General features: G+C 35.4%; 1 protein-coding gene across 2 annotated transcripts; it reads right to left on the reverse strand.

The window, feature by feature from the left end:
* On the reverse strand, positions 1-26,228 carry LOC114163068 (187-kDa microtubule-associated protein AIR9). 2 transcript variants are annotated; one of them, XM_028047131.1, is made up of 37 exons: positions 26,059-26,228; positions 25,078-25,870; positions 24,547-24,618; positions 20,915-20,980; positions 20,745-20,816; positions 20,549-20,614; positions 20,385-20,447; positions 20,219-20,284; positions 18,439-18,538; positions 17,903-18,237; positions 17,690-17,804; positions 16,339-16,459; positions 16,028-16,203; positions 14,668-14,803; positions 14,339-14,439; positions 14,208-14,255; positions 12,921-13,102; positions 12,674-12,791; positions 12,400-12,527; positions 10,878-11,043; positions 9,840-9,958; positions 7,906-8,074; positions 7,697-7,781; positions 7,508-7,581; positions 7,305-7,424; positions 6,342-6,534; positions 6,131-6,252; positions 5,687-5,894; positions 4,703-4,776; positions 4,435-4,573; positions 3,039-3,220; positions 2,517-2,672; positions 1,997-2,128; positions 1,229-1,287; positions 864-896; positions 635-766; positions 1-529 (listed from the first exon to the last, which is right to left on the reverse strand). In XM_028047131.1, the coding sequence occupies exons 2-37, from the start codon at positions 25,846-25,848 to the stop codon at positions 353-355; spliced, it is 5,076 nt and encodes a 1,691-aa protein (XP_027902932.1). In that variant the 5' UTR covers positions 25,849-25,870; positions 26,059-26,228; the 3' UTR covers positions 1-352. The 2 variants fall into 2 exon arrangements, with proteins under 2 accessions (XP_027902932.1, XP_027902930.1); XM_028047129.1 differs by having other exon boundaries at positions 26,008-26,209.
* Between the last annotated feature and the right edge of the window lie 42 nt (positions 26,229-26,270).

A 26,270-nucleotide genomic window follows, 5' to 3' on the forward strand; every position in this document is an offset into this window, starting at 1 on the left:
TTGTGATGTACAATAAATGAGTATTTCACTGTTAGTGTGAGTGCATTTAGCAAGTAATGATGGGGTACAGGAAGCAAAAAGCCAAACCACTACCCACGCACACGCACTATCCTTTCATTATCATCCCTAATCTAAAATGCAAAAAAAAAATTAAAAACGAAAAATCTTTAAATGAGTATGCCGTGAGCCATTCGCACAGATCTTGGAATCAATGGCCAACAATGATTACGACATTAAAAACTGCTCTATTAATATAACAACAATTGCAGCACCCAGGACAAACAAAATGTGAGAAAACTGCCCTCAACAGCGTAATTTCCGGAACAAATATGACTGTACAATGTAAGCGAATTTATGTGTCTATCTTGAGAAGAGAATTGAGGGAAGTACTATTGAATCGCTGAGCAAGTCCTCGAATCACAAGAACAATAACATCCCGAATGTGTCGGGAGTGCACCATCAAGTCTGCTTCATTCTCACTGTCCACTACAACCTTAAGACGGTGTTGATCATTCCTGAAAAGCTCCACCTGATACATTCATTTAAAGATCAATACAAGAAAATCAAGAATATGATGAGCTGAATTTAAAATTAATGAATCACGGAAAATAAGTTTCCAAGTCACCAAACTTACATGAAATGGAGGGGCATAACTACCACGAAGTTCTGTAGTTGGAAAAGAAGTCTTCGTGGCAGGCTTTACCACCTTTACCCTTTTCCTGTTAATTTCAAGGATACGTCTCTCGTATGTGCCCACTGATGAAATCTGAAAGAAAAATTATGACAATTGGCACCACTCCCTTTTGGGCTTTTCCACCATTAATAAAACGAATTCATAAAAATATCAGATGACTATAGATTACCTTTTTTGAGGTTTGGTCTTTGTCGCATAATACCTGTCAAAGAAGTCATAAATGAGTTTATGAAGGGTTAAAACTAAAGGTTAAACATCTCAAAATTAAGGTAAAACAAAACTTAAAAAGACCAAAATTTAGATCAAAGCTATAAAATTTAGAACAAAACTCAAAAAGAATGAATCAATGAGGTACAGGAAGACTCCGAAGTGAAGACACAGCAATCATCTATTCAAAAATATATCTTAACATTTCAGGTATTAGGACAAAATGGATTACTTTAGCAAGGCTTATTAGTGAGGGTGTATAGCGCGTTACATGCGTTTCCCAATCAACAATACATTTCAACATGGTAAAGACAATAAATATCCCACCTCAAACTTCACTGATCCAAGTTCAAGGTTGTTCTTCACTTCTTTAAGAACATCGGGCTCTGCATTGAATTAAAGATCATACAATGTTATGTTCTGTCTAGAAAATAGTAAAAAAATGGTTAACTGAACAGTTCCAAACTATCTATATATCATAAAACCAAAGAAGTAAAACCAAATATAGAGAAGAGAAGGTATTCCGGCATATCCACTGCTGTGGCACCCATTATATAGAGAAGAAAAGCTTTTTTTTTAGATTAAAGTAATTATCTTACCAATTTTATCCGTTCTTAAAATTCAACCATTTTTTTCAACTTAATAAATTTTTAAAACTAAAGTAATTATTTACAATAAAAAATACCAATAAAATAATAAAAATTAATTTTTATTCTAATAATTATTTATATTTACTTTTATAATTATAATTTTATTACATTTTGTAATCATAACAAGACTTGAACACATATGCGAGCAAGTGTTTTCACTAATACCTATTAATAAAGAGATTGCTTTTTATAACTGCTCAATAATTGTTTTGTGTACACATTTCATTGTCGATTTTGTCCTTTCTAATATAAATTATTTTACCCTTTAAATTGTACAACTTTCTTTATAATAATTATTCAATTTTTTTAAAATGTAATAACATTTTTTATTTTAATAATAATTAGAAAAACTAATTTTTATTTTTTTATTACCATAAAAGTGAACACACATACACATAGTCAAGTGTGTTTCCACTAGTTAATTAGACAAAGAATTTCATCTTACCAACAGCTATTGGCTCTGTGGATACAGAAATTGATTGCCCCTCTACTCCATCCTCTCTTACAGGAGTATAGATCGCCACTAGCCTATAACCAACGTCATCAACATTCGCTTCATACATTCTGCCAGTTTCGCCTGTAGTTTAATCAGTCGAAAGAAAAAATAACAGGGTTAATGAAGATACATAACAAGTAATATATGAAATACAAGACATGTAACGAAGAGGACAATAGTTTCAACAAATATTGCTAGGACAAGTTTTTTTCTAATGACCTTGATACCATGTCAGTAAATAAGTTTATGTCTTACTTAATTTAATAAAATCAACTTATAAAATGGGGTTTGTATTCTATTTATATTATGATTTCATTAGTCAATGTAAGATCTTCAATATAAGACGTAGTAAAATGTCAAAATAAACGATATGGTCCCTATATTGGATGTATTGAAATTAAATTATATACTTCTCAATATCTTTAACTGGAAATGTATCAATATAAGTAACTCAAAGGATTTAGCATACCTGGTATGGAGATCAGGTCAGGACTTCCAACCATAGATCTAAGCCACTGAACCCTACTTTTGCCTTCCTTTCCACCACTATAAATGCCATGAACAGCATAGAGATTGGTATGAAATCCCCTTCCCTCAATCTCCAGCTTGTGTATTCTAGGAATTCCTAAGAATTCAAACAAAATACTTTAACAAAAGGAGAATGCATGACAAAAAGATCAAGGGCAACTCAGTTAGAAAAAAAATGACAATAAATGTTTAAAAACACTGCACTCTTTAGTTCGTTGCAAGTTACAAGTATTTTAGTAGGAAATGATAGGATGAAGAATCACATGGTTGGGCATCAGGTAGTCAAATTTCAAATTTTCATTTGCAAAGCCATTGTGTATTTCCATGAGAAAGAGAAACAGTTCTTTGATGTGAATAACATGAATGGCCATAAATATTTCATAGACAATATCTTTGCGGGAAATGTATGTGGAAATAAGAAGCTTAAAGCACCAACACAGCCACTATCAATGAAAGCAATTACCTGGCAACACAGGTGTTGTCTCAATGCATACTGCCTCACCAGACCTTCCAAACACATCAGTTACGATACACTCACATTTTAAATGATGACCAATATCCTCTAGCCGCACCTTATAGGAACAAGAATTCTGATTTGGTAATGGATCATACGAAAGACTGTCTCCAACTTCAGACGAACAAAACCTGAAATTATGTTAATGTGATTAAGTGATACATGTAATCAGCCTTTACTAAAAGAATTGTTGAGTTAGCAACCACCATTCTCCTGATAATAAAAAGAACTACCGCAATAATTGTTACTTTGTTAGACATACATGCCATCACCCAAAAAAAAGCTCAAGTGTTTGGGAGAATTGACCATGACAAGGGATCATGCAACAGACTCTACCGACAAGGTCAATAGTAGGGGAGGAAATAGGCCAGGCTGCCTGTCAAGAACGATAATTGTAAAAAATGATGGTTCCCCTAATTTACATAAATACATATAACTCAGACTCTAATAATATCCGCAAGTAAAATATTTGCTTAATCTGTATAACTTTGTACTAAAAACTATTATTTTCTAAGTGGGTTACTAATCAAAAAATGAAAAGACATTACTGTGGTTAGTGATAGCTTCTTTTACCTACTTATTTGTCAATGCTTTTAAACTAGTTATTAGTAATTAAAGTTGCTTATTGCATGATAGCTAATGCAAATGTTTTTTTTCGATCATTTTAAAGGAAAAAATTATAGTTCATTTGGTTATGGTACAGAATTTCATAATTAATGAGCCATAATATTAATTTGCTGTTTATTCTTTTAGAAGTACTTTAATTCAACCTACTATCTTTGGTGTAGCCTAGGATGGCAACGGGTCGGGTCGGGCACGGATAGTATGATACCCGTACCCGACCCGCTAAAAAAAAATCCGCCCGTTACCCGCCCGTTTACCCGCCGGGTATCTGTTTAAAAAATACCCGCGGATATTTTTAAAACCCGCGGGTATCCGTGGATACCCGATACCCACAAATATTTAAAAAAATATGTATTTTATAAATTTTTTAGTATCAAATTATAAATATAAAATATAAATTAAATTAAATTATAATTATAATTAAATTTGACATAATAAAATATATTGTTACTTCTAATTTTAATTAAATTTAACTTAATAAAATATAAATTAAATTTTAATTTTACTTTTTTTGCGGGTAACGGGTACCCGCGGGTACGGATAGTATGATACCCGTACCCGACCCGTTTATAAGCGGGTATTAAAATACCCGCTACCCGCTACCCGCAGGTATTTATTACCCGCGGGTAGTAACTATCCATCGCGGATTTTATCCGCGGATATCCGCGGGCACGGGTATTTTTGCCATCCCCACGTAGCAGTGTAAACTATATCACCATACCATTGATATCTTATATCTTTCTTGTACTTGCTCCAAACATGTCGCTGTGTCTCACTATTTGGAATCACTTCAACAGCTGTAAGAACATCACCTTCAACTGCCTTTCCAGTCAGAGCAAGCATCTCGACACATGGAAGTTCTACAGAACAATGCAAGAACCATACTTATTTTCCAAGAACTTCAAAATCTAGAAAGAAAAAATGCTTTATATTTAAAAGTAAATGCAATGCAGAAAAGCAAGGCTTGCTTAAACATGGGAAATGGTTACCTGGGAACACAATATTAGTCGGAGCAGATAAAACAAGCTCTCCCACAACCGAATCTGAACGAATTGGTGTATATCTGGGAAAAAAAGGATGAAAATGTTAATATCAACATGATATAAAGGTTGTAATTAAAGGGTTTGGACAGGGAGGAAAAAAAGAAAGGATTATCTCAAATATAAGATATTTCATTGGTATGACATAAAATGAAGTGATACAATACAATCTATTCATCATCTTTAAACTAATTATTAGGTCAAGCACCACCATAGTAATACCGGCACAATCCCAGCCCACCAACAGTTAAGACTATTAAGCCTAGTTAAAATAAACAGCAAATTAGGGAATTTCAAAACTTGCTTTCATTAAAAAGCAATGGTATGCAAAAACATCACTATATAACAAGCAACCCATCTAGATTGACACTCCAAGATATATCAATCATTTACGAGGTGCTCAAATATCATAAAAGATAACAAAAATACAAAAGAAAATGGGGGGACTATACCAAAACCCACTCAAGAAACAAACCTATAACCACGTAAATTCCATCTATTCTTATAGAAATCAAACTTAATAAAATCTAGAACAAGATCCCACCACATAGTACATCTATATCTAACTCCAAAAGAAGAAAGTATGTTGGCACAATGGTTTCCCTCTCTACATATACGAGATATATGAAATCTCATATTCCTCACAATGTAATGATTGGAGAGAGCTTGCACCACCAACATAGAATCACTTTTCAATTCATAGACTATGCCATCCTTTCTCAACCACAAATTCAACAGCTTGGATAGCACCAAGAAGTCGATCATCTAATAATTTATACTGATAAAAAGCAACATGGACATAAAAGAAGAAAAGATCATTCCTTTCACACTTTCAAGTTCAAGTTTAGATAAGCTAAAATGTTTAGCATGTCATACAATACACTATTTTCATTGTCATACATTAAAGGCTAAGAGATAATATAGAATAATTACCCAAACAACAACCGAAAACTGTAATCTGAATCAGTAACTTCATAGCTTTTAGAATTTGCTCCATTAACTAGTTCAATGGTTCCCTCGTTATTTTCTCTATACCAGCTAAAGAGACTTTCTCCTTCATGTCCACCAAAATATTCACCTTCTCCGGAATAAATTCCCGTTGACAACTCTTTCACGTGTACATTAGAAACTACTGGAGGAGCTGCAAATTACTAAAGGAGTGAGGCAATAAAATATACTAAATATCACATTTTATGTCAGTTAGTCCAAAAATGCTAGAACAAATGAAAATCTAAAACATAATAAAGCTTATCACATGCACAAATGCACACAAAATACAGCGGGCACAACCACCACAGCACAATACTATTTAAACCATGTGATGAAAAGCTATCAACAGATAGTGCAATGAACTTCCAGAAAGAATCATAGAGATACCGGGGGAAACTGGGGCACTGCTAATTGCAACCAATGGCTCCCCACATTTTCCATCTGCTCGAGTAGGCACCCAATACAAAGCCAAGTAAGATGCAACATCTTTAAGTAGCGGTTTATACATTCTGCCATGTCAAGAAAAATAAGGGTAAAAACCCTCAACCTTGGTTACAGTTTTTATTCCTATAAAAAGCATGAACATGTCAGTACTTACAGCTCTGTCCCAGATATCACAACATCAGAGGCATTAGTTATATCTAGCAGTTCAGATCCTTCAAGTTTACGCTTTGTACAATACCAAGTATACTTTCCAATCCCCTCATGTCCACCAAAATATTTTCTCAGTGGCATAAGCTCTCTGTCTTCACAACATTCAGGAATTAAGAGTTCTATTCCCTTAGGATCCGCTGTTCACAGGAGTCCACAAAGAAATTACATCAGGGATGCATATAACTACTTTGCAATAACATCGTAGAATTTAAAAAATAAAATTATACCTCAAAGAAACTGTTGATAGACAAAGAAACGAGAAAAATCATAAGTTTATTAAGAATTGAACTTTAAAGTTAACTTCATAAAACCGGCTTGTAAAGTGAGGTTTACATCCATTTATACATAGTAGCCTCTAAGTCATGGATTCGAGAATTAAGCCTATACCTAGTTTTCACTATTTCCACATTATATGTTCTTTTGTATTGTTCTGAAGTTGCTAATTAGTATGTTTAGTACTACAAATGCAATAAACCCAATATTAATGATATTATACTCCAGGAGTACAATAACACTCAAAAACCTCATGTTTCCTAGAGATCATTACCAACATAAAGAACAATAGTTACATTGTCTAAGGTAGTTTTTGCCAGCAAAAACTATCAATCAAACGGCCAATTGAGGGCCCAGATAATCAACAACAAACAAAGCATAACATATTCATAAATTATTAATATAATTGATAAATGGTCAACTTCAAGAAAATTTCTATAAAATTAAATTTGGAACTATTTACAAAATTAATTAATGCATAACTACATAAAGCAGGTGAACATTTAATTAAAGGTCCCTGATAAAACTGGTATCTAACATCCGCCTACAAAAACTAGGCTATGTTATTTAATGTTGACAAAGGAGGTACCACTATAATCATAACATGTCCATTTCACGAGTAAAACAATCTTACCAGGAGAAATCAGATCAGACACAATGTGCTTTGGGTTGCCTTTGATTCCATCTTTGCGCACAGGAGTATAGATTATTTCAATGCACGCACCAACATCCTCAAGAGTCAAATCCAAAAAGTCTGCTAATAGTAAATATTAAGCATTTACGTTTCCATCACAAATAAATAACCCTTAGATGATAAAACAACAATATAAAAGTTACCTTTGCTACTTATTCTCTCTCGAACACCATTGTCTTTTACCCTAAACCACTCATGGGTACAATCTCCTTGCTCCCTGAAAAGCAAGCAACAAAATTCTAAGACAGGGATAGTAACCAGATGGATAAAATAAAAAGTACTATAAGAATAGAGACTTGTGAAGTCTAAGCAATAAATAATAGAAGCCTGACCCTCCAGTATACACAGCATTAAAGCTTAAGTGCTGCCCTTCTATCATTGATCCAACAAATTCCAGGGTGTGACAAGTTGGGGGACCTAAATTTGTAATGTAAAAATAGTTGTATCATTAAAATTGTCTGAACCTGAGAAAAATCTGCATGTCTTCATGAACAATATAAAGCTTAAAAAGCACAATAATAAAATAAGAAATAACTAATACCAGGTATTATAGGCCCAATTTGTTCAGACAGAACCATAGGTCCACGAGCCCAATCACTTCGAACAGGCTCGCATGAAACAGAAATAAAGGAGCCAATGTCATCGATTGAGGGCATATATGATGCATCAGTGGCACCCGCAATTTCTTTTTTTGTGCCATCAGGAGTGGTCTACATAAAGCCACAAAATAGTTAGTTGATCACCCAAATATTTAACTGACCAATTATAAACAGTAGCATCAACATGGTAACCACAATAAAACATCGAACGGAGGAATCCACTGTTTATGGCAACTATAAGGACATTTTTTTTCTGGCTCTGATTTATTAATTTACTGAAGTTTAGATATGTTTACTGCAACCCCTCTAACAAGTTCAGATCATAATATGTTAAGGCAGTTTCTAGAATTTGGAACTAGAAACATTTTATTAAAGTTGTCAAATGGGCCAGCCCTAAGCCATTTGTCCCAAGTCCACGTGCGTCAGGGAAAATGGCTGACATGTATATAAATGGCTAATAGGGTCAAGAGGTTAGGGCCTACCTAAAAATTAAAACACATGTGTTGACTTAGGTTGTGCTAAACGTGTCTAAACCGAGGCCAAGATGTCTTGCACAAGACAAAATTGAACATATCAAGACAAGGTTGAGCCAAAGATGCTCTAGCCAATGTTAAGCTAAGGCTCCCTTGGTCAAGATCTTAGCCAATGATAAAGATGTCTTGACCAAGGCTAGCAAAAGATGACATGGTTGAGCTTGTCAAAAGATGTCATGCCATATGCTATTTGAGAGATGTCCTAGCTAAGACCCAACTGAAGATGTTATGACTGAGGTTAAGTTGTTAAAGCCCCAAAATATGCCATGACCCAAGTTGAACAAAAGATGCCTTAGAAAAAGTCAAGCCACAATATACAGCCATCAAATCTATACAAACCTAGCACAGTACGGAGATCATTGAGACCCAAGGAAAAACCCATATGCTCAGCCATGATGTAAAAATAGGGAGTGGTGTGTCCACTTCAAAGAGGAATTGAGGCTTTGGAAGGCTACAAAAACTTACCCTTCAGTCTGAATGGAGACCTGACAAGTGACATGTTCTGTGGCTACAGCAGCAAGAGAGTGCTGCTAACATTATTAGAGTAGATGTGCAAATGTTTAATTCTATCATGTTGCACACAACATAAGAAAGAATCTCTAGCATACCAACACCAAACTAACCCTTCAGATTCAAACAACAACATATGCTTGTAAACAAACAAATTCAACAAATAGCACAGAAAAGGAGACAAGAGATGGGCAACACTAGAAAGAATCATTAAATACACCAAAGGGATGTCTTGAATGAGAGACTGATATGCTATATGCTAAAGTGTTGAAGATCAAAACTAGGGAAGGTCAGCAAACTCAACAAGAATGATTGTAACAACAGATGCTGAGAAGGTAGTGTGTGTGAAACATAAACCAGTGAGGTTCATTGAACCAACCATTCTGTTTATGCTAACTTTTTAGACACTAGTTAAATAGTTGTCCCCCTCAAGTAAACATGCAGGGTTAAGTTAGGTCCAATCTATCTTGAATGGTAATTAAAACGCATCAGTTCAACCAAAGTCATTTTTTTCTTTTTCTTCTGATAAAAAGAAGTACAAACATATGGTAGAACTCAACAAAAATGTAAACTCTTAACCAAGTAGGATAGGGGCATTATAATGCGAAGTGAAAAAGACTTAATATCTAAAGAGCAAGGGAAGTTAGAAAATCACCAGCAATTTAAAGTTTAATTAGAAACCTAAATGCAAGTCCACTATTGTTATTACTAATAATTGTACAACAATACCTTACTAGTTCAAAATTTTCAGAGTAAGACATAAGACTTAAACATAATTAAAACTTAAATTCATATCAAAGACTTTCACAACAGAAAGTTGAAGTTACAAGTACCCTAAGCCAGCGGCAAACTGAATCTCCCTCTTCACCACCCCAATACTTTTTTTCAATTCTTAGAATTGTTCCTTCAACAGCATTTCCAATTATGTGTAAAGAAAGCAATCTTGGGCTTCCTGATCACCAAGAAAAACCAAAATTATATTAGAACAAAATATAAAGCAAATTGAATGACCTTTTTTCTAAATCAAGATACCAACGTTATTGCATCACTATACAGGTTATCATCTTAACTAGGATAACCTGTATCAATCATATGCAGCATTGGTGATATTCTAAATAAAAAAGAAAGGGAAATACAAAAGTGGAGGAACCAAACTAAACCTACAAGAGAAACCTAAAATATGGAAGACCACATTTATCTCTACAATAATCGTAACAGATGCAAAGTGGAACACATATTGAACGACCTTAACAAAGCATAAGGCATCAATAAATAATGTGACCAAAAAAGTGAAGCAAATTTTATCTATTAATATTATCAATCATACAGCGCATGAGGTAACTTAGTGAGATTGAAAAGATGAAAATATCTCATTCTTTTTTACAATTTTCAGATACTTGAGATTAAAGTGAAGAAGATTTTAGAGTGAATGTGAGAGTGTGTATTCTCTCCTTTTAGGTTTCCATATTTATAGTACATTAGATACAATGGATGAGTGGAAAAAAGAGAACTCTAGAAGATGCTCCTAGGAACTAGATCTAAAGCATGCTCCTAGATACTAGGTCCAACACACAGTTCAATGAATGATCTTTAACACTATTTATTCTAACACAGATGATAATTTAGAATTATATGTTTGGGGAGAAAACAGTGTGACTAATAAGTCAAGAAAAATATATTTACACTACATACTAGAATAATTATTAGAAGCATTGCCCAAGTTAGACATAATCCCAGTTCCCTAATCTTTCAGTGCTTGATATTAGAAATCTTTAGCACAAATGTTGTTAATGCCAATTTCTTTGTATATTACTTCAAAAAATAGCCCAAATTCATATTCATATTTTCGTGCTTAATCCAATTAATGTTACCAGGGCGAATGCGCTCCTGGCCCATGCAAATTCTTGTGTCACCAACAACGCCATCATCCCGTACTGGAGTACACTGGAATGAGATGAATTTTCCAATGGCTTCTTTGGTGATGCGGTACTGCAGTCCCGAAATCCCTGGTATCCGAGAACCTGAATCACCTTCAACCTGCACATTCCAGAGACATTTAGAACAAAAATTTTCTATCTAAAGGACATTTTGTGACTAAAAGGAATATTTTTTTTTTATATTTATTTCAGTAAGTCAAATCTGCATCTATTTTTTGACCCCTTAGAATAAATTTTTCAATAGTCAATCCATTTTATTCTCATCCACTAAATGCACCAAAAATCTAGAATGAAAACAAATAAAACATGAGACATACAGCTTACCCAGACAGCATATTAAGGAGCTTTCAGTCAACCAAAAAGGGATTGTTGAATGTCAACCCATATGCATGATTAACTTAATACAGCAGTTAAGAATAAAGGAATATGATTGCCTCAACTAACAATGTGAATGTATTAACCACTTCTAAGCCACAATTAACTATTATTCATCATTTAAATAACCTCATGACACTATTAAGGCAAAAGTTAACCACCACTAAACATTTCATTAACCTCATCACATTCGTAACTACAAATCAATAATTGTATCAAATCATGTTCATTTATTCTTAAATACTTTCAAGTCAAAATTAATTATATTTGAAAAGGTAGTTAACCATGTTGGTGATCAATAACTCAGTGACATTATCAAACACTTGAAGCAAAATTAACCACTATAAGACATTTTAATAACCTCATGACACTGTTGACAGCATATCTATAATTCTATACAATCAATCACATTCATTTACTGTTAAGTACTATAGTGTGTACAGCTTGAATTAAGTTGTTTTTTGGGAGTACCTAGCTCTAGGTTGGGGAACTTAAGCTCTCTTTGAGACGTACTTGTACTTACGCTTTTATACATATACATAAATCAGCTGAGAATAAATACTCGGATTTTTTCATCACTTCAACTACTGTAAACCACTTTAGTTAAGTTTAATGCTTTAGTTCCTCTGAAATTCACCCTTTTAAACTAAACCCATACTTACTTTTTCATTCAATGTATAAAATATTATAATTTTCTATCATTTTAAGATGACATTATTTATTTTTCTTATAGGAGTTCAAAATATATTATTGCTAACTCAAATAAATGCAGGAAAAGATTACTAATAAGCATCAGTAAAAATTAACTCAGAAAAAGTAAACCCTGAAAAGTCAAACATTCTAGTAAACATAGCAAAAATGTTGGGCTGGTAAAGTAGAAAGAACTACAATGTTAAGTTTAATAGTATTTAGTCAAAAATCAAATCCAGGACAGTCACTAGGCAATTACTGTTCGAGTTTTGGCACATATTTTGTAAAGTACTACAGACGGTTTTACAGTGTTGCTAAGGTAAGAAGTAGAATCCCATAGCATAAATTAAATAAGTTAGATAAATACTGTGGAACATTAATGTAGATATACCTCATGAATATACCAACTGTAAATACTCTTTCCTTCATGACCTCCAACATATCCATATGAAGCTGTCAAAATTCCATCTTCGTTGTAATCCCCAATGATAGATAAGAAATTCAAGCTTGGGGGAAGAGCTGTAAGAAATGCATTAAGTTGTTAAGACTATTGGATATTCAGCTTATAGAGATTTTATTGGATTTATTTTCCTGTTATCAGAGATCTGTTTATATTACTGTGAGATCAAGAACAAATGGGATTGAGAAGGAAAAAGTACACCTACTCTCCACTGCTTTATCAGATATTACAAACACTGGTTCTCCAGAATCACCATCAGGAGTCATGGGAATAAATTTTGCCACAATGTAATAGCCCACAGCTCCAAGAGGTATGCGGAATGCCTAAGTAGCACAAAACCCACAAAAAATTGAAACTAGATTTATAGGGGGGAATAGTGCACTGTACTTAAAAAATCATTGTGTAACTATAGGATTCCATCTCCAAAAAAAGAGAACAAAACACAAACCTACTTTGGCAATTTTAGAAGTACTTAATGCTTCAAGACTGTTTTCATCCAAAGTTGACGAATGTGTTTTATACCACTGAACTCTGCTAGATCCTTCAGTTCCTCCAGTTACAATACCAGTTGCAGTGACCTTGCTATTCTCTCGTAGTTCACCAATTATTTTGAGATTTGTTACCTTTGGAGGTGCTGAAAATGAAACAGTGCATCATATTCATTCAAACTGTAGGTATAAACCAGTAGCTTAAGAATTTTTTAAAATCATCACCATAAAACATCTAATTGTATTATCAAAAGAAAGGAAAAGAACTAACACATAAGCAACAGAGTATCCAGAAAATACATTTAGATTCTTAGAAGAATGAATACAGTTGTATCACATTATAGGAAAGGTGGAAACCTTCTTTCCTAGGACGCACACGGAATGTATTCATAGAGATATGAAACTCAGGGTTCAATATAAAGCTCGAAGTGTACTAAGAAAAGAAAAATATTAACAAATCCCTTAAAATAGAAGGATTAAGCATATCAATATGCTGAAGTCAAAGCAAGATGATTAAGATGAGTATCAATTAATCACAACATAAAAGTAGCATTATAAGACAACAATCACACGATAATTAAGATGTGTATCAATTACCTCTCCCAATGGCTTAAAATTATTAGGTGGAAGGTCAGAATGAGTGTCACCTAGGATGGTTTTATATATCCAATGCACCACCTCATGTGAGAGTTGTTTGTGCTTGATATGTTGACAATCCAGAGGCTCTTTGCACCTTGTATTTCTCGAGATACTTTAGGAAGATTAAGATTTTATTCCTATTGGTTTTAATTTTGTATCAATTCTGCAATCTTGGGGATTTGTTTCCTAGAATATTTTGTGCCTGTTTCCTAAATTATCTGACAAAGTATGTATATATCTTATATGTATGTAATCAAAGTGAATCAGAGAAATCATTTTCCTCTAATCTTGAGAGTATTGATATTTAAGATTGAGCCAACAAAGACCAACCTCCTGACTACTACTGAACAGAGAGGCTTTCATACAATGTCAAAGCTCAATTATTCTAAAAGTCTAGGTTGTTATATGGAGGTCTAGGAATGGCTTTATACCAATAATAATGAGAAACTGGTACATGACAAAGAAATCAATACCATTCAGTTATTACAATAATAAAAAAATATCACCTGCCAGTATACAACAAAACAGCATCAACTACTAGTAAAATATCACGCAATAGCACAGAGAAAACAACCAAAATACAGGAGACATTGCTAATAGTCATCCAGGTACCTTGTTTCACAACAGGAGACATTACAGACATAGATTTTCCTTCCTGACCTGAAAGATATATCAATGAATATATTACAAAAACACATCTACAGTATTTGGAAAAGATATATTCATCATGTATGGATACTAACCCTCAAAATTAATGGGTATGTACACAAACGCCACACAACAACCAACATCCTCTTTGGTCAAGGTATACTCAGATGTGCCTGCTGACACCAACAACAAGCCTCTGCACAGATTTTCCACATTGTAACAAGAGAAAACAACTCAGTAAAGTGCAATAAGGGAGTAAAGAAAACAAAATAAAAAGCAGGAAGCACCCTCAAAGCATTGTAATAAATACAACAGTACACTTTCTAATTAGAAAAAACACATAAAAAGTTTAGGATAAGAGAATTAATGTTTCAACTTGATACTTTCATGCCCTTAGGGGAAGGGCAATGAAAAGAATACTGACCCAGAATCCATGCTCTCCCGCAACCATTCAAACTTGCTCGGGCCCTCCCTTCCACCAAAGTAATCTCCGACTCCTTTGATGGTACTTCCCTCAACAGCATCTCCAACTATTTTCACATTACTGACAGAAGGAGGAGCTGCCATGTGATAAGACTATGATCAGAGAACAATTAGACAGTAGCATGCTATGTATAAAACTAGAGGATCCTAAGAGGGTTGGTAGGAAAATAAAAAGACCATAACTCAAGGATCATAACTTGACAACTAAGAGTTATGCATATACAAAAAGAACTATACTTATACATGGCCATAAATCAAAAAAATATATAGACAAGAAAAATAAGTCATCACAAATCTTAAATTATAAGATCCAATATGTAACGCAACTAAGTTCAGAAGTCATAATATAACTCAAAACTGACAGATTTCAACTTAAAACCAATTTTCATTAAACGGAGTTGACCAAAGCAGAGTCACGCAGGTTGTTGTTTGATTTTGATTTGCAATTGGGAAGCCTAGGGGAAAAAGGTTAGCTTTTTTAAGTTTTTGGAATTGAATCATTATAAACCTGACCTGAAATCCAACTACATGATTTGGGTAATTAAATTGGTTAAAAAAGCCCAAGCTTGCACAAAGACTTTCAGGATCAATGCAATGCACGATCCATCAATTTCACAAGCAAAATCGTGATCCCAAAATGATCAGTGACTTCTCCATTCACTGCCTTGCACATTCACTCACTTGGGTCTCCCATACTTGTAGAATCATGTAGGTTGGCAAGTATACTCGATGTTTTGACAACTGGTAGCATGAGAATTGAGTGGTCCAAGAATACTGGTGAATAGTTCCAAACTCTATACTTCCCACAATATCATTTCTTTAATAGTATTAACCTTGTGTTGACAAATCAATCTTCAAATTCAGTCACCTCTTTCATGATGTTCTTTTAATCTATTAAATATATGCCTATCCTTGTTCAAATAGAAATTTACAAGATTTCACAATGCAGCACATAAAAGGAGTGCTCAGAACAATAATTAATGAACTAGTTAAAGGAGTTCTGTACAAAATACCCAAATTTTACAGGCTATATACTCCAATCCACAAATCAGCAATCTCATGTGAGAATATCTTACAAAATATACTAACTGAAGCCAATGTAACAATAACCAAACAAATCAAGGAAATAATCGAGCACAGCAATAGCAAACTTGAAGTCAAATTACTCACTAACAATAGGAAATCATAATTATCATCAACCATAAATTCAAAGAAGAATTAAACCTGTTGATGAATTAGTATTTTGGAAATAGCTATAAAGCATGTTTACATAAAAATGAAAAAAAACTTAAAATACTCACCAGCTTTTACAAAATCTGTATATTTGTATTGAGGTTCTCCCTTCGCACCTTCTTCTGTTACAGGTGTGTACATGAAAACTAAACTTGAATCAACATCATCAATGGTTAACTTATACTCTTCATCTTCTGCCCCAACAATGACCACAGGACTGCTATTCCACTTTCTCCGTAACCAACTAGAGCAAAAAACAAAAACACAATAAAGGGATACCTGAGTCACGCCATTTAAAAAAAAATAAAAATCTAGGTAGTGTTATGCTATGACATGACACAAACAGACACCTGTACAAATACAAGAAATGCCATCCTACCTAGCAACACCTTTTCCTGGAGTTCCACCACACCAAGCAACCTTAGCACAACCCCTGATGATACTTCCTTCAACCAGTTCCCCATGTACTTCAAGATCTACAACCTTTGGAATTCCATTTCCTGGAGAAAGTAGAAGTGTAAAATTATTCAAAATGAATGAAGAATGAACATATTAAGGAACTCATAACATTGACATGGAACCCAACCCTAAAGTCAAACAGCTGCTTGTTCTTTGGCCAGTAAGAGACAGGTCAGCCAACAATATCTCAATGAACATTTAATATTGCAAGAGTACAGCATAAAAAATTAAACAGCTAACATTTTATCCACATTTAATAATAGGGAAATTGACAAGAGTGTCACACATATAATACAAGCATGAGGGATACAATGGAGAAGTATCACAATTCATGCGATCACAAAATCCCTACCAAACTCATAGGCACGTTTGGTTTATGTCTGATTATACTCTATGATAATAGGTAGTAGTACCAAAAATGAGTGATAAAATGAATGTGTAGTAGACACAAGAAAGGATAAGATATGAAATAATTGTAAACAATATCTTAGTTTAACAACAACTGTGGAAAAGAAGACAGAAAATTGGTTGAGGTGATTCAGACATGTACATGATAATACATCGCAAGAGTAACTGATTCTGTTTTATCGGTTACTCTTCTTTTCCTATATATTTACACTTTCTCTTTGCTAATGTAACACTCTTTTACAAGATATACAATACAGCTTTCCATCTTTTCTCTCTCTGGTTATTTCTTTCTTACATGGTATCAAACCTTATTACATAACTTTCTTAATACAAATATACAAAATCTGTATATTTGTATTAAGAATAAAGCCATCAATTCTTTTCACTGAGAAACCTGTATTTTGGCTAAACAAACTCACTATATTTATCCCAATCGAACCATACAAATAATCTGGACCTCACTATTCACAATGATATTTGGGGCTGTGAAGGATTAACCATATTTCTGGAACACAATGGTTCATAACCTTCACTGATGATCATTCAAGGGCATGTTGGTTTTACCTCCAAAAAGAAAATTTTAAGAATGCAACTGCTTGAAAGCTTATTTCGAAAATGTGTACACACAATAACATAAATAGAATATGCATGTTTTAGTTTCAGACAAAAATAAAAGCAAACAGCAACATCAAAAAGACAAACAAAAAAGGAATCCAAAAATACATTTACAGTAAACATCACACATACTTCCACAGCATTATGCTAATAAAATACATGATTCACTTTATTCATACAGGCTTAGGATCTAGAAATTTAGCTGTTCATCTAAATTATACAATAAAAACCATACAACACAGGCCTACCTCGCGAAATACGAGGTGAGATGGCAAATATAGGAGGATATGTCATTTCTTCTAGAGTGAGTGTGCATTCCACCTTCAGAACTTTTCCAATGTCGTCATGCTTCGGCCAGTAAACCTAAAAATCATACAAATGTAATGAGCACAAATAAAATAAACAAATATACAGATAAACAGTAGTGTGAAGCAGTGATAATGATGTAATCAACTCTTTACCTCACTGGTAGCATCTGGAATAGGGACAAAATTTGCAAGCGATAAATCACCACAAAACCATTGATATTTTAAATCTAATGGGGGGCCTGTACTAGCTGCACCATCGGGAATAATGGTGAAGTGACAACGACACATATCTTCTTCCACAGGTTTGTCTATGGAGGCTTCTTTGAGGAGAAAACCAGGAGGAATATGGTCTTTCCATTTCTCAACTAAAAAGCGGAAAGTTGAGTCTGCAGCTTGATCAGGGCGACTGAAATCCCAACCATCCCTAATGCATAAAGCTGTATGTGCAGGATAACGCTTTGCTAGAGCCACTTCCTCACGAGAGAGATCTGCAAAACTTTTCATATTCAATAAATAAATTATCTTAATACATGATATGAAGAGTTCAATGATTCCAGTAGAAATCACTTGAAGAAAACATATATGGCACGTACTCCTCAACCTATAGTACGAATTATTTGTCTATGAATACAACCAAAAAAAAAAAAGATACCAAAGGCTAAGAATAAGAATAACTTCACTATGCATACCTCTGTCGTTGTACTTTTTCAATGTAGGTCCAACTAGCAATATTGAGGCTGCTTCCAAATGAAGCATCTTAAGTATAGGATTCTCCTCTACTCGCAAATGCTACAGTACAGAAAAGATGACTGAGAGTAACATCAACCAGTCTATGTTTATGTATGCAGCCACACATGTAAATATAACACTGTATCACAATTAGATTCACAACCCAATGTCCATGGTGCCTTCATTCTATCAACACTAACATGATGGTAACCCTTTTCTCTGAGACAGTTTCACTCATCTGTAAATATTCGGTTCGTATCTTAATCCAACCTATAAGTAGCTTTTCCATAACCAATTCTAAAAAAGAAATAATACAATTGGTAGAACTCAAGAACAAGAGAAGAGCCCAACCTAAAATACTAGTACATTATATATAGGAGAACTGATGGCAGCCCATTTTCCTTTCAATGTCTTCACTCAACAACTATCAGTATTAGGCTTACATCTTAATTGAGCCTATTAGGTAGAACTCTCTGTAGCTCAACTCTCAACTAAAGCACCAATTATTAGTACTAAAGCACAAGAGGAGAATCCAATGCAAAAGACTAGTCCGTTAGGTAGGAGAGCCTCCATGTTTAAGTACCACATAAAGTAACTCAATGTGGAACTCCTCCTATAACTAGGTTCCTAGAGAAAGGGAATCAATGATGAAATTCCTCACAACCTAAGCCCAAGACATAATCTCTCAAAATGATGCACATAGAACTTAACCACACATCATATTCACATAGGGGTGACAAAACAGGTCAGGTTGAAAAGTGTAACACATCCTGTGGGCAGACTGGCAAGCTGGCCCACCAGTTTTTCGTTTTTTTTTTCTACATGTTTTTATGATGAAATGGGCTGGCCCAGTTTCCTTTGGCCGTGTTTTTTTTGTGTGCAAATTCTTTTGGCACTGATTTGTGTGCAGTGCAGTTTTATTGTGGCCCAGTGTTTTTATTCTTCAAAAGCCACAAAGGAGGGACTCAAGATTGAAGTCCTTTAGCAGAGAGAAGCAAAGGTCTCAACTTCGATGGTCCTCCCCAGCCAAAGTCACGTGACCCTGCAACTCCAACCGCCTTCACATTGGCTTCACCTCCCACACAATCAAGCAACCATGATGACCAATTTTCAGCTCCATTCAGAACACCATCCCTCTTCACATTTCCCAAAGCTTCACTTAGTGCTTCCACAGCCCCAAGCTGAGAAAATGGGGTGATGGGTAGTATTTGCGGCTCCGCTCGTTGGTGCTTGTTGTGGTGTGGCTGACAAACCCTCCCTCTCGTGCTTGTTTTTTCTGTGTGGTCACAGGTTCGGTTGGGTGTTATGTGTGCGTGTTTTGTTGTGGAGGGCAGGCTGGAGGGTTGGCCTGCCCCGCCCGCTTATGACCCGATGGGTTAGCGGACTTGGCTGAGTTACTTTGGGCTGGTGGGTTTAAAAATCTGACCCAGCCCGCCTTAATTATGACAAGTCGGTAGGCTGATCCATCAAGCTCAACCTACTTTGTGACCCCTACATTCACATGACAAACCATACAACTTCCTTGGTACATAGCGATTCACCAAAACACAAACCATAAAATTAAAATGATGAGTCCTAAAATCACTAAAGAAATAATATATGCCTTGAAGAGATAACTAGACATCTCACAAACTCCCATGATGAACTATGTCCCATACAAAGTCAACTAAAATAAAAGTGGTATGAGTCAGATCTCTCACTTAAGTGGTTAGACCAAATAAAAAAAAGTTTTCTACTAACCTCAAGAACAGGTAAATACGGGAAACCCTTAAGAGTAGAAATTTTGTTTTTGCTGGCAGCTAAGACCTGCACCAAATTATTTTGTTCATAAACAGTTGAGTTATACACATGCATACACGAAAATACACAGAATACATATATCCAACACTTCATAAAGTTGAACAACCTGCAGTCGAGGTTGGCTAGCCATAGTAAGAGACTTCAACTTATTCTGAGCTACTGAAAGGAACTGCAAAAAATGAAACACGGAAGATACCAAAAAGTTTTTGATGGACACTGAAGTTGAATATCTGAATTAAAATTCAGAATATAGAAGGGATTTTAACTTGCCTCCAAATTAGGAAGTTGAGGGAGACTTGCCAATGATGTAATTTGATTTCCAGCAAGATAGAGTTGCTGCATATAAATTAAAGATTTTAAATTACTGTTATTAAAGAAGTATTAACATCTTTTAACTGTCCTATATCGGTCATGAGACAATATCATCCACGCATTAAAAAACAAAATTCAACTGAAGGCAACATACCTGCAGTACTCTGCAATTCTCAAGAGGCTCAAATCCAGGCCCCTTAAAATCATTAAAACTCAAATCAAGAACCTGATAAAGTAAATAGTTTCCTTCAATCAGTCTATAGAAATCATTTATGATATTATTCAGACATATAATCCTGAATGAAAATTATCATTATATAAAACCTTCACTCTAGTCAATATTTCTACTCCTTCCAGTGTAGACAAGAGATTGTCTCGGAGATAAACAAACTGCCAACAAGAATCATAAGTTAAAAGATATTAATTATGAAATCCTCAAAACAGAAAGAAACCAAGATACAAAAAAATACAACTTGAAACACTCTCCTTTACTGTTATAGAGAAAATGTATAATGTCTATTTACACAGCCAGATATACCACAGAGACTCATAAGGAATCAGTTGCAACAGACTAACCATTAATTATCTCAAACTAACCACTATAACTGACTAACCAAGTTCGTTACAGACAACACATAGCACCTGTACTATAGTAATGGCAGGAGTTTTATTTTATAATGTGAAGTGAACTTTAAGCTTAACTCAACCATACAAATCGTCTTGTAAAATAAGGTTTGCACCCACTTATATACTGTAATTCGGATTGTAGTCAATGCGGAAACTCCAGCACACCGCATCATGACCAAACATGTACATCTCGAGAATCGGACTAAATATTTATGGGTGATAAGTAGCGGCCAATGGTGGGTGAAATCATAGACCCAACAAACAACCAACTTCGCTAGGATAAATTCTAACATGACTCTAATACGATGTGAAGAAATGGACTTTAAATTTAATTTGACCCTACAAAATCAACTTGTAAAGTGAGATCTCCAACACAAACACAAAGGAGTTATACACTCACATTTACACTATGGAATAGTTGCAGAACAAAACCTAAAGCCATAGACAGGAATAGTTGAAGCTAAACCAACATCAACTCAGTCCTCCTAGTATTTCAAGGAGGGCAAACATTTGGAGAAGTGGTATGCCTAAGCCAATATAACCACAGAATAAAGTTATCAACCTTAAATAGTGGTGCATAACAGTTGCTCTGAAAACACTATAGCAGGAGGAAGAATGTCTGTTATTTAGATATTATAATACAACTAAATAATTTATGCTACACATAAACACTTGAAACAAAACATTACAGAAATTCATGATAAAACAACACAATTTTATTCACATAATCACCATCAATCTTGAAGTAAAAAGAGCATAAATGGTAGTTATAATGAGTTAATAAGTACTACGAGTAAAATACAAGCAATTGACTATGATGCAAAGACATCTCTCACTTAACAAGTCAGAGTGTTGAACTCATCTTTGATTCAAATACTGTTGCTGATGCTGATTAGCAATAACAAAGTATTGACACAAAGCATTTTACAAACATCAAAGAGAATGAGACTCAAGGCACTTGCAAACAACCAAGTAATGGTAACCCAACCTTTGTGATTGGATATCCCATGAATAATGTTCATATGGGTAAAAACAAGTCACTTCTTAGTTTTGCTAGCACTTCTTAATTTCTTAGTTTTGCTAGCACTAAAAGTGCTAGATACTACATTTTTGAGAAGTTAAACTTTTAATCAAAATTCTATGTGATGTAAGAATTTTAATCCAACAAAGTTTTTAATGATTTTTATATTCCTTAAGGGTGGTGTATGATTTGTAGCATACACTTGATCAAATCACCTATATGAGTGTCGAGTGCGTGGGGTCACTTCCATGAGATCTTGGTAAGATCACTACAGAACTCATGAATATTAGACACGTGGTGTATTGTGATTGATAAACCACTAACACACACTATGTGTTTTTCGTTCATATAACTTGTTATACCAACTACACAATGTGTTAAGTTTCTCAATCTAGGACCAGCTCATATAGTTTGTTATACCAGCTTTGATGCATTACATCTTGAATGAGACCTACAATTTTCTTTTCTCCTTCTTCATGTCTCTTACCATTTGCAATATGTGGGGGATTGTAGTGAAAACAAAGTATTGCAAAAGCTAAACCAAACTTCCTAATCCGCATGTACCCTCCTTTCTAAGGATTTTTCTTCTCATGAGGGCCATCTCCAAGCTATTTGATTATAACAGCTCCAAGATATTACAAAAGAAAGGGGATATGCTTTTGGCTCCCTAGACCCCATGACTTTATTCCGTTTGTGTTATGCTCAATAGTTAATGGTCATTGACTTTATTACCACAATTTGCTCTGCAACAATTCATGTGGCTTCAATCGAACTTTGCAATATATCCTGGGCAAGTAGTGGATCGTTCTACATCTATTGGTTTCTTTCGCAAATTTTGTGTTGCGAGTCATGGGTTTCTAAACCCATCTACCTCCCTCTAAATAGATTGCTCCCTCTCCTCCAAAAGTACACATTTTTTCTTTCATTCCCATATTTTCTTGTCTTCTCTTATATCCTAGTTATTACTCTTTAATAGTTTCTTACTAGTTCTGAATTCCTCGGAAATTTCAAAAAGTTACTATTGTATCCTAGAGGACTTGCAATACACTGCGAATAAGTCCTTAAAAACAGTGAACATACATGCTTAAGGAAGTCCATTTAGTTTGTATTTTCGTCAATTTCTGAAACTGAGATAATAAAAGAGCTTGGAGATGGGCCCATGAGAAGAAAAATCCCTAGAAAGGAGGGCACATGCAAACCAAGATGTTTGCTTTTCCTTTTGCAATACTCTATTTTCACTACACTTTTAGTAGGTTGAGTTGAGATCTCATATTAACTAAAGATGTGACATAAGTAATGCTAGCAAGGCTTGGGGAATCCTCATTTTATAGGCCAATTTCATAAAGTTGACTTAGATTCTTAGTCGAATCTTCTAAAAGATATCGAAATTTATCCTAAATCTATTGTTGGACCGCTTGCAATGACAAACTCCAGACCCGTAGCCCTAGACATGAGTGGATTGTTGGCAAGCCAACTCATATGTGGTCACCACCAGGGCACAATGTCTCAAAAAGGACTACCAATAAAGGAGCTGACCAAAATGACTAAGTCAAGCATCATAGTGTAGGGCAACCAAGGAATGAGACATCAAATATTAAGAGGTTAGGATCCCACATTGACTAAATATAAGACCTAAACAATGCTTGTAAGGTTTGGACATTGTCACCTTACAATTTGGTTGTGAATTGATTTAGAACCTAAGTCCAAAAATCCAAGACTATCAATGTGTTTTTCTCTAAGGCTTGGTATCATATGGTAAGCTAATATACAAGGAAATACAAACCTAAATCACTATTTCAGATCATTTGTTGTGTAACTTACAGTTCATTTCACGTGGTATATGACCCTTGGAGACACAACATTAGATGTATACATATACCAAAGAGCAAATCCCTATAATTTTTAAATTAGCCATGTCATTGAGGTGCTTACGCTTAATAGTTAATACATAATGGGGCACCAAAAAAGCGGTGTACTTTCCTGGGCACCAAAAAAGCGGTGTACATTCCTCAAATCTACTTTTTCATGCCAGTGAATAATTTGCACTTACTGTGTTTTTCAATGCAGACTGCAGAGTGATTTGCATTCCAAGAATACAAAGACAAAGGAAAACGACGAAAAATAACTAAAGCAACTAAAAGAGAGCATGTCGACATAAATATATTCATATTAGGATGCTCATTTGCTATATGGGACGTAAATAAAATTTGGCAGTTCCCTAGCATAAATTGTTTTAAACATTGTAATAAAACAACATTGAACATGTTATCTTAAGATACATAGTTAGATAAACAGAAGATACATTTACCTCTAAGTTTGAGGATAAGTTTAATCCACTGGCAGTGAGACTGCGAACTCTGTGTCCCCTTAGATCCAGTCTCTGATAAAATATCGAGATCGAGATGGGTTAGAAATTAGAATTAGATAATGAATGGTCTGAAAATTCAATCGTAGTTGCTCAATATAACATAGAAGAAGTTTTAACTTCAGACAAACAAGCGATACCCGCAACTGCGCCCACCAAACACCAACTAGTAACAGTTACTAAAAAGTGAATGAAACGTAGACAAATGGATCAATAAATTTCAAAAAGAATGATTGTGCTAGCTAATATATTAACAGCAACGTCCCCTACTCGTCCAAAAAATCATTCAACTGGTATTCATAATTCCTTCTTTTCCAGCAATTATTTCATTTCCACTGTTCACACCTATGCAGACATTATTCCTTCTTCCGATTCCTTCCCCAATAATTCCATATCCACATGACAGCCAACAGCAACTCACCAATGAGATCCTTAACAGTAAACTTAAAATGCTGCAATAATCTCAAGACTTACCAAGTCATCATTGGCCTTAATCTCAACATGCGGGAGCGCAATAAACCGCGAATCCCGGCTATCAGGAGTGCCTCCCTTTCTCCTTCCAGAAAGTGCAGAAGCTCTATCCTGCGATGTGGACAGAGAGCCCGCCTTCAACCCGCTGGAAACCGTCGGCGAAGAAACCCTGGAAACCGTCCTTCGAGCAGAACCTCCACTGCTGGCAGTGCTATCCACCGAAGAAGAACTTATCCTTCTCGAAACAGACGAAGCCGAACCCGAAGCCGACAATGCCAGCTTACTCACCGGCTTCCTCGCAACCTCCGCCTTACTCGCACCAGAAGTCCTAGAAGCCGAGCCAACCGGCGAGGCCGCAACCGGATTCGCCGAACGTGAAGAAGTTACAGAATTACGCCGGAGCTCCGGCAGAGACTTTCGGATAGGTTCACTCGCCGACGAAACGCTGCTCTTACCGCCACCAACAGACTCAGCACCGGCTTTCCTCCCTGCAACAGAGATCGACGACTTCTGAGACAATCCTCCAGTACTGTTCCGTCTCGGCGCGGAAACCGAACTCGCGGAACCACCGACTGAACCCGATCTCCTCGCCGCAACCGTGCCGGCACCGGCACTCGAACCAGTTCGCGGTTCAACTTTCCTTTTCGCCGGACCGCCAGGGTCTGCGGCAGTTTTCGCAGCTCTCCTGGAAGCTTCAGGAACGTTCTTCTTCGGAGAACTCAGAGGCTTTTCCGGCGCCACATCTTCGCCAGACGGCTCCGACGACACCTCCATTGGACCGCGAAGATTCCAGAAACTGAACGAACAGAAAAACAAAAATAGCAAGTGAGGAACAAGTTAAAGAGCTAAAGTATCAAACGCAGCGTTCGGAACTAAACGCCAAGAGCTATGGCTTGGATCTAAGTGCGAGCGAGTAAAGAAAAGAAACATAACGTGAAGAGTGCGCAGAATGTGCGTGATTAAAGCGGTTCCTTCACGAGGTACCTAAAAATGTAGAGATCTAAAAGCGAAGGTGGGTTAGAAGATGAAGATAGAGTAACATAGGAGTTGAGATTGAAGAAGAGGGTGAGGAAAAAAAAGAGGAAGTGGGTAGAGGGTAGCCAAAAAGCAAAGGTGCAGTGAGTGTGAGAGGGACACAGGAGCTGGAACCAATAAACGAGAGTATAGAAATGAAGCAAAAAGTGGGAATGGACCCT

This window comes from Vigna unguiculata, chromosome 9, assembly GCF_004118075.2.
Source record: "Vigna unguiculata cultivar IT97K-499-35 chromosome 9, ASM411807v1, whole genome shotgun sequence".
Taxonomy (NCBI): Eukaryota; Viridiplantae; Streptophyta; class Magnoliopsida; order Fabales; family Fabaceae; genus Vigna; species Vigna unguiculata.

What these genes read in the sequence shown, in the direction of transcription:
- LOC114163068 (XM_028047131.1), bottom strand. Translation starts at nt 25,848, where the DNA reads ATGGAGGTGTCGTCGGAGCCGTCTGGCGAAGATGTGGCGCCGGAAAAG. An exon ending in AAATATTGACTAGAGTGAAG is followed by an intron (nt 20,817 to 20,914) that starts GTTTTATATAAT and finishes TTACTTTATCAG; the next exon opens with GTTCTTGATTTGAGTTTTAA. An exon ending in CTAGCCAACCTCGACTGCAG is followed by an intron (nt 20,285 to 20,384) that starts GTTGTTCAACTT and finishes AATTTGGTGCAG; the next exon opens with GTCTTAGCTGCCAGCAAAAA.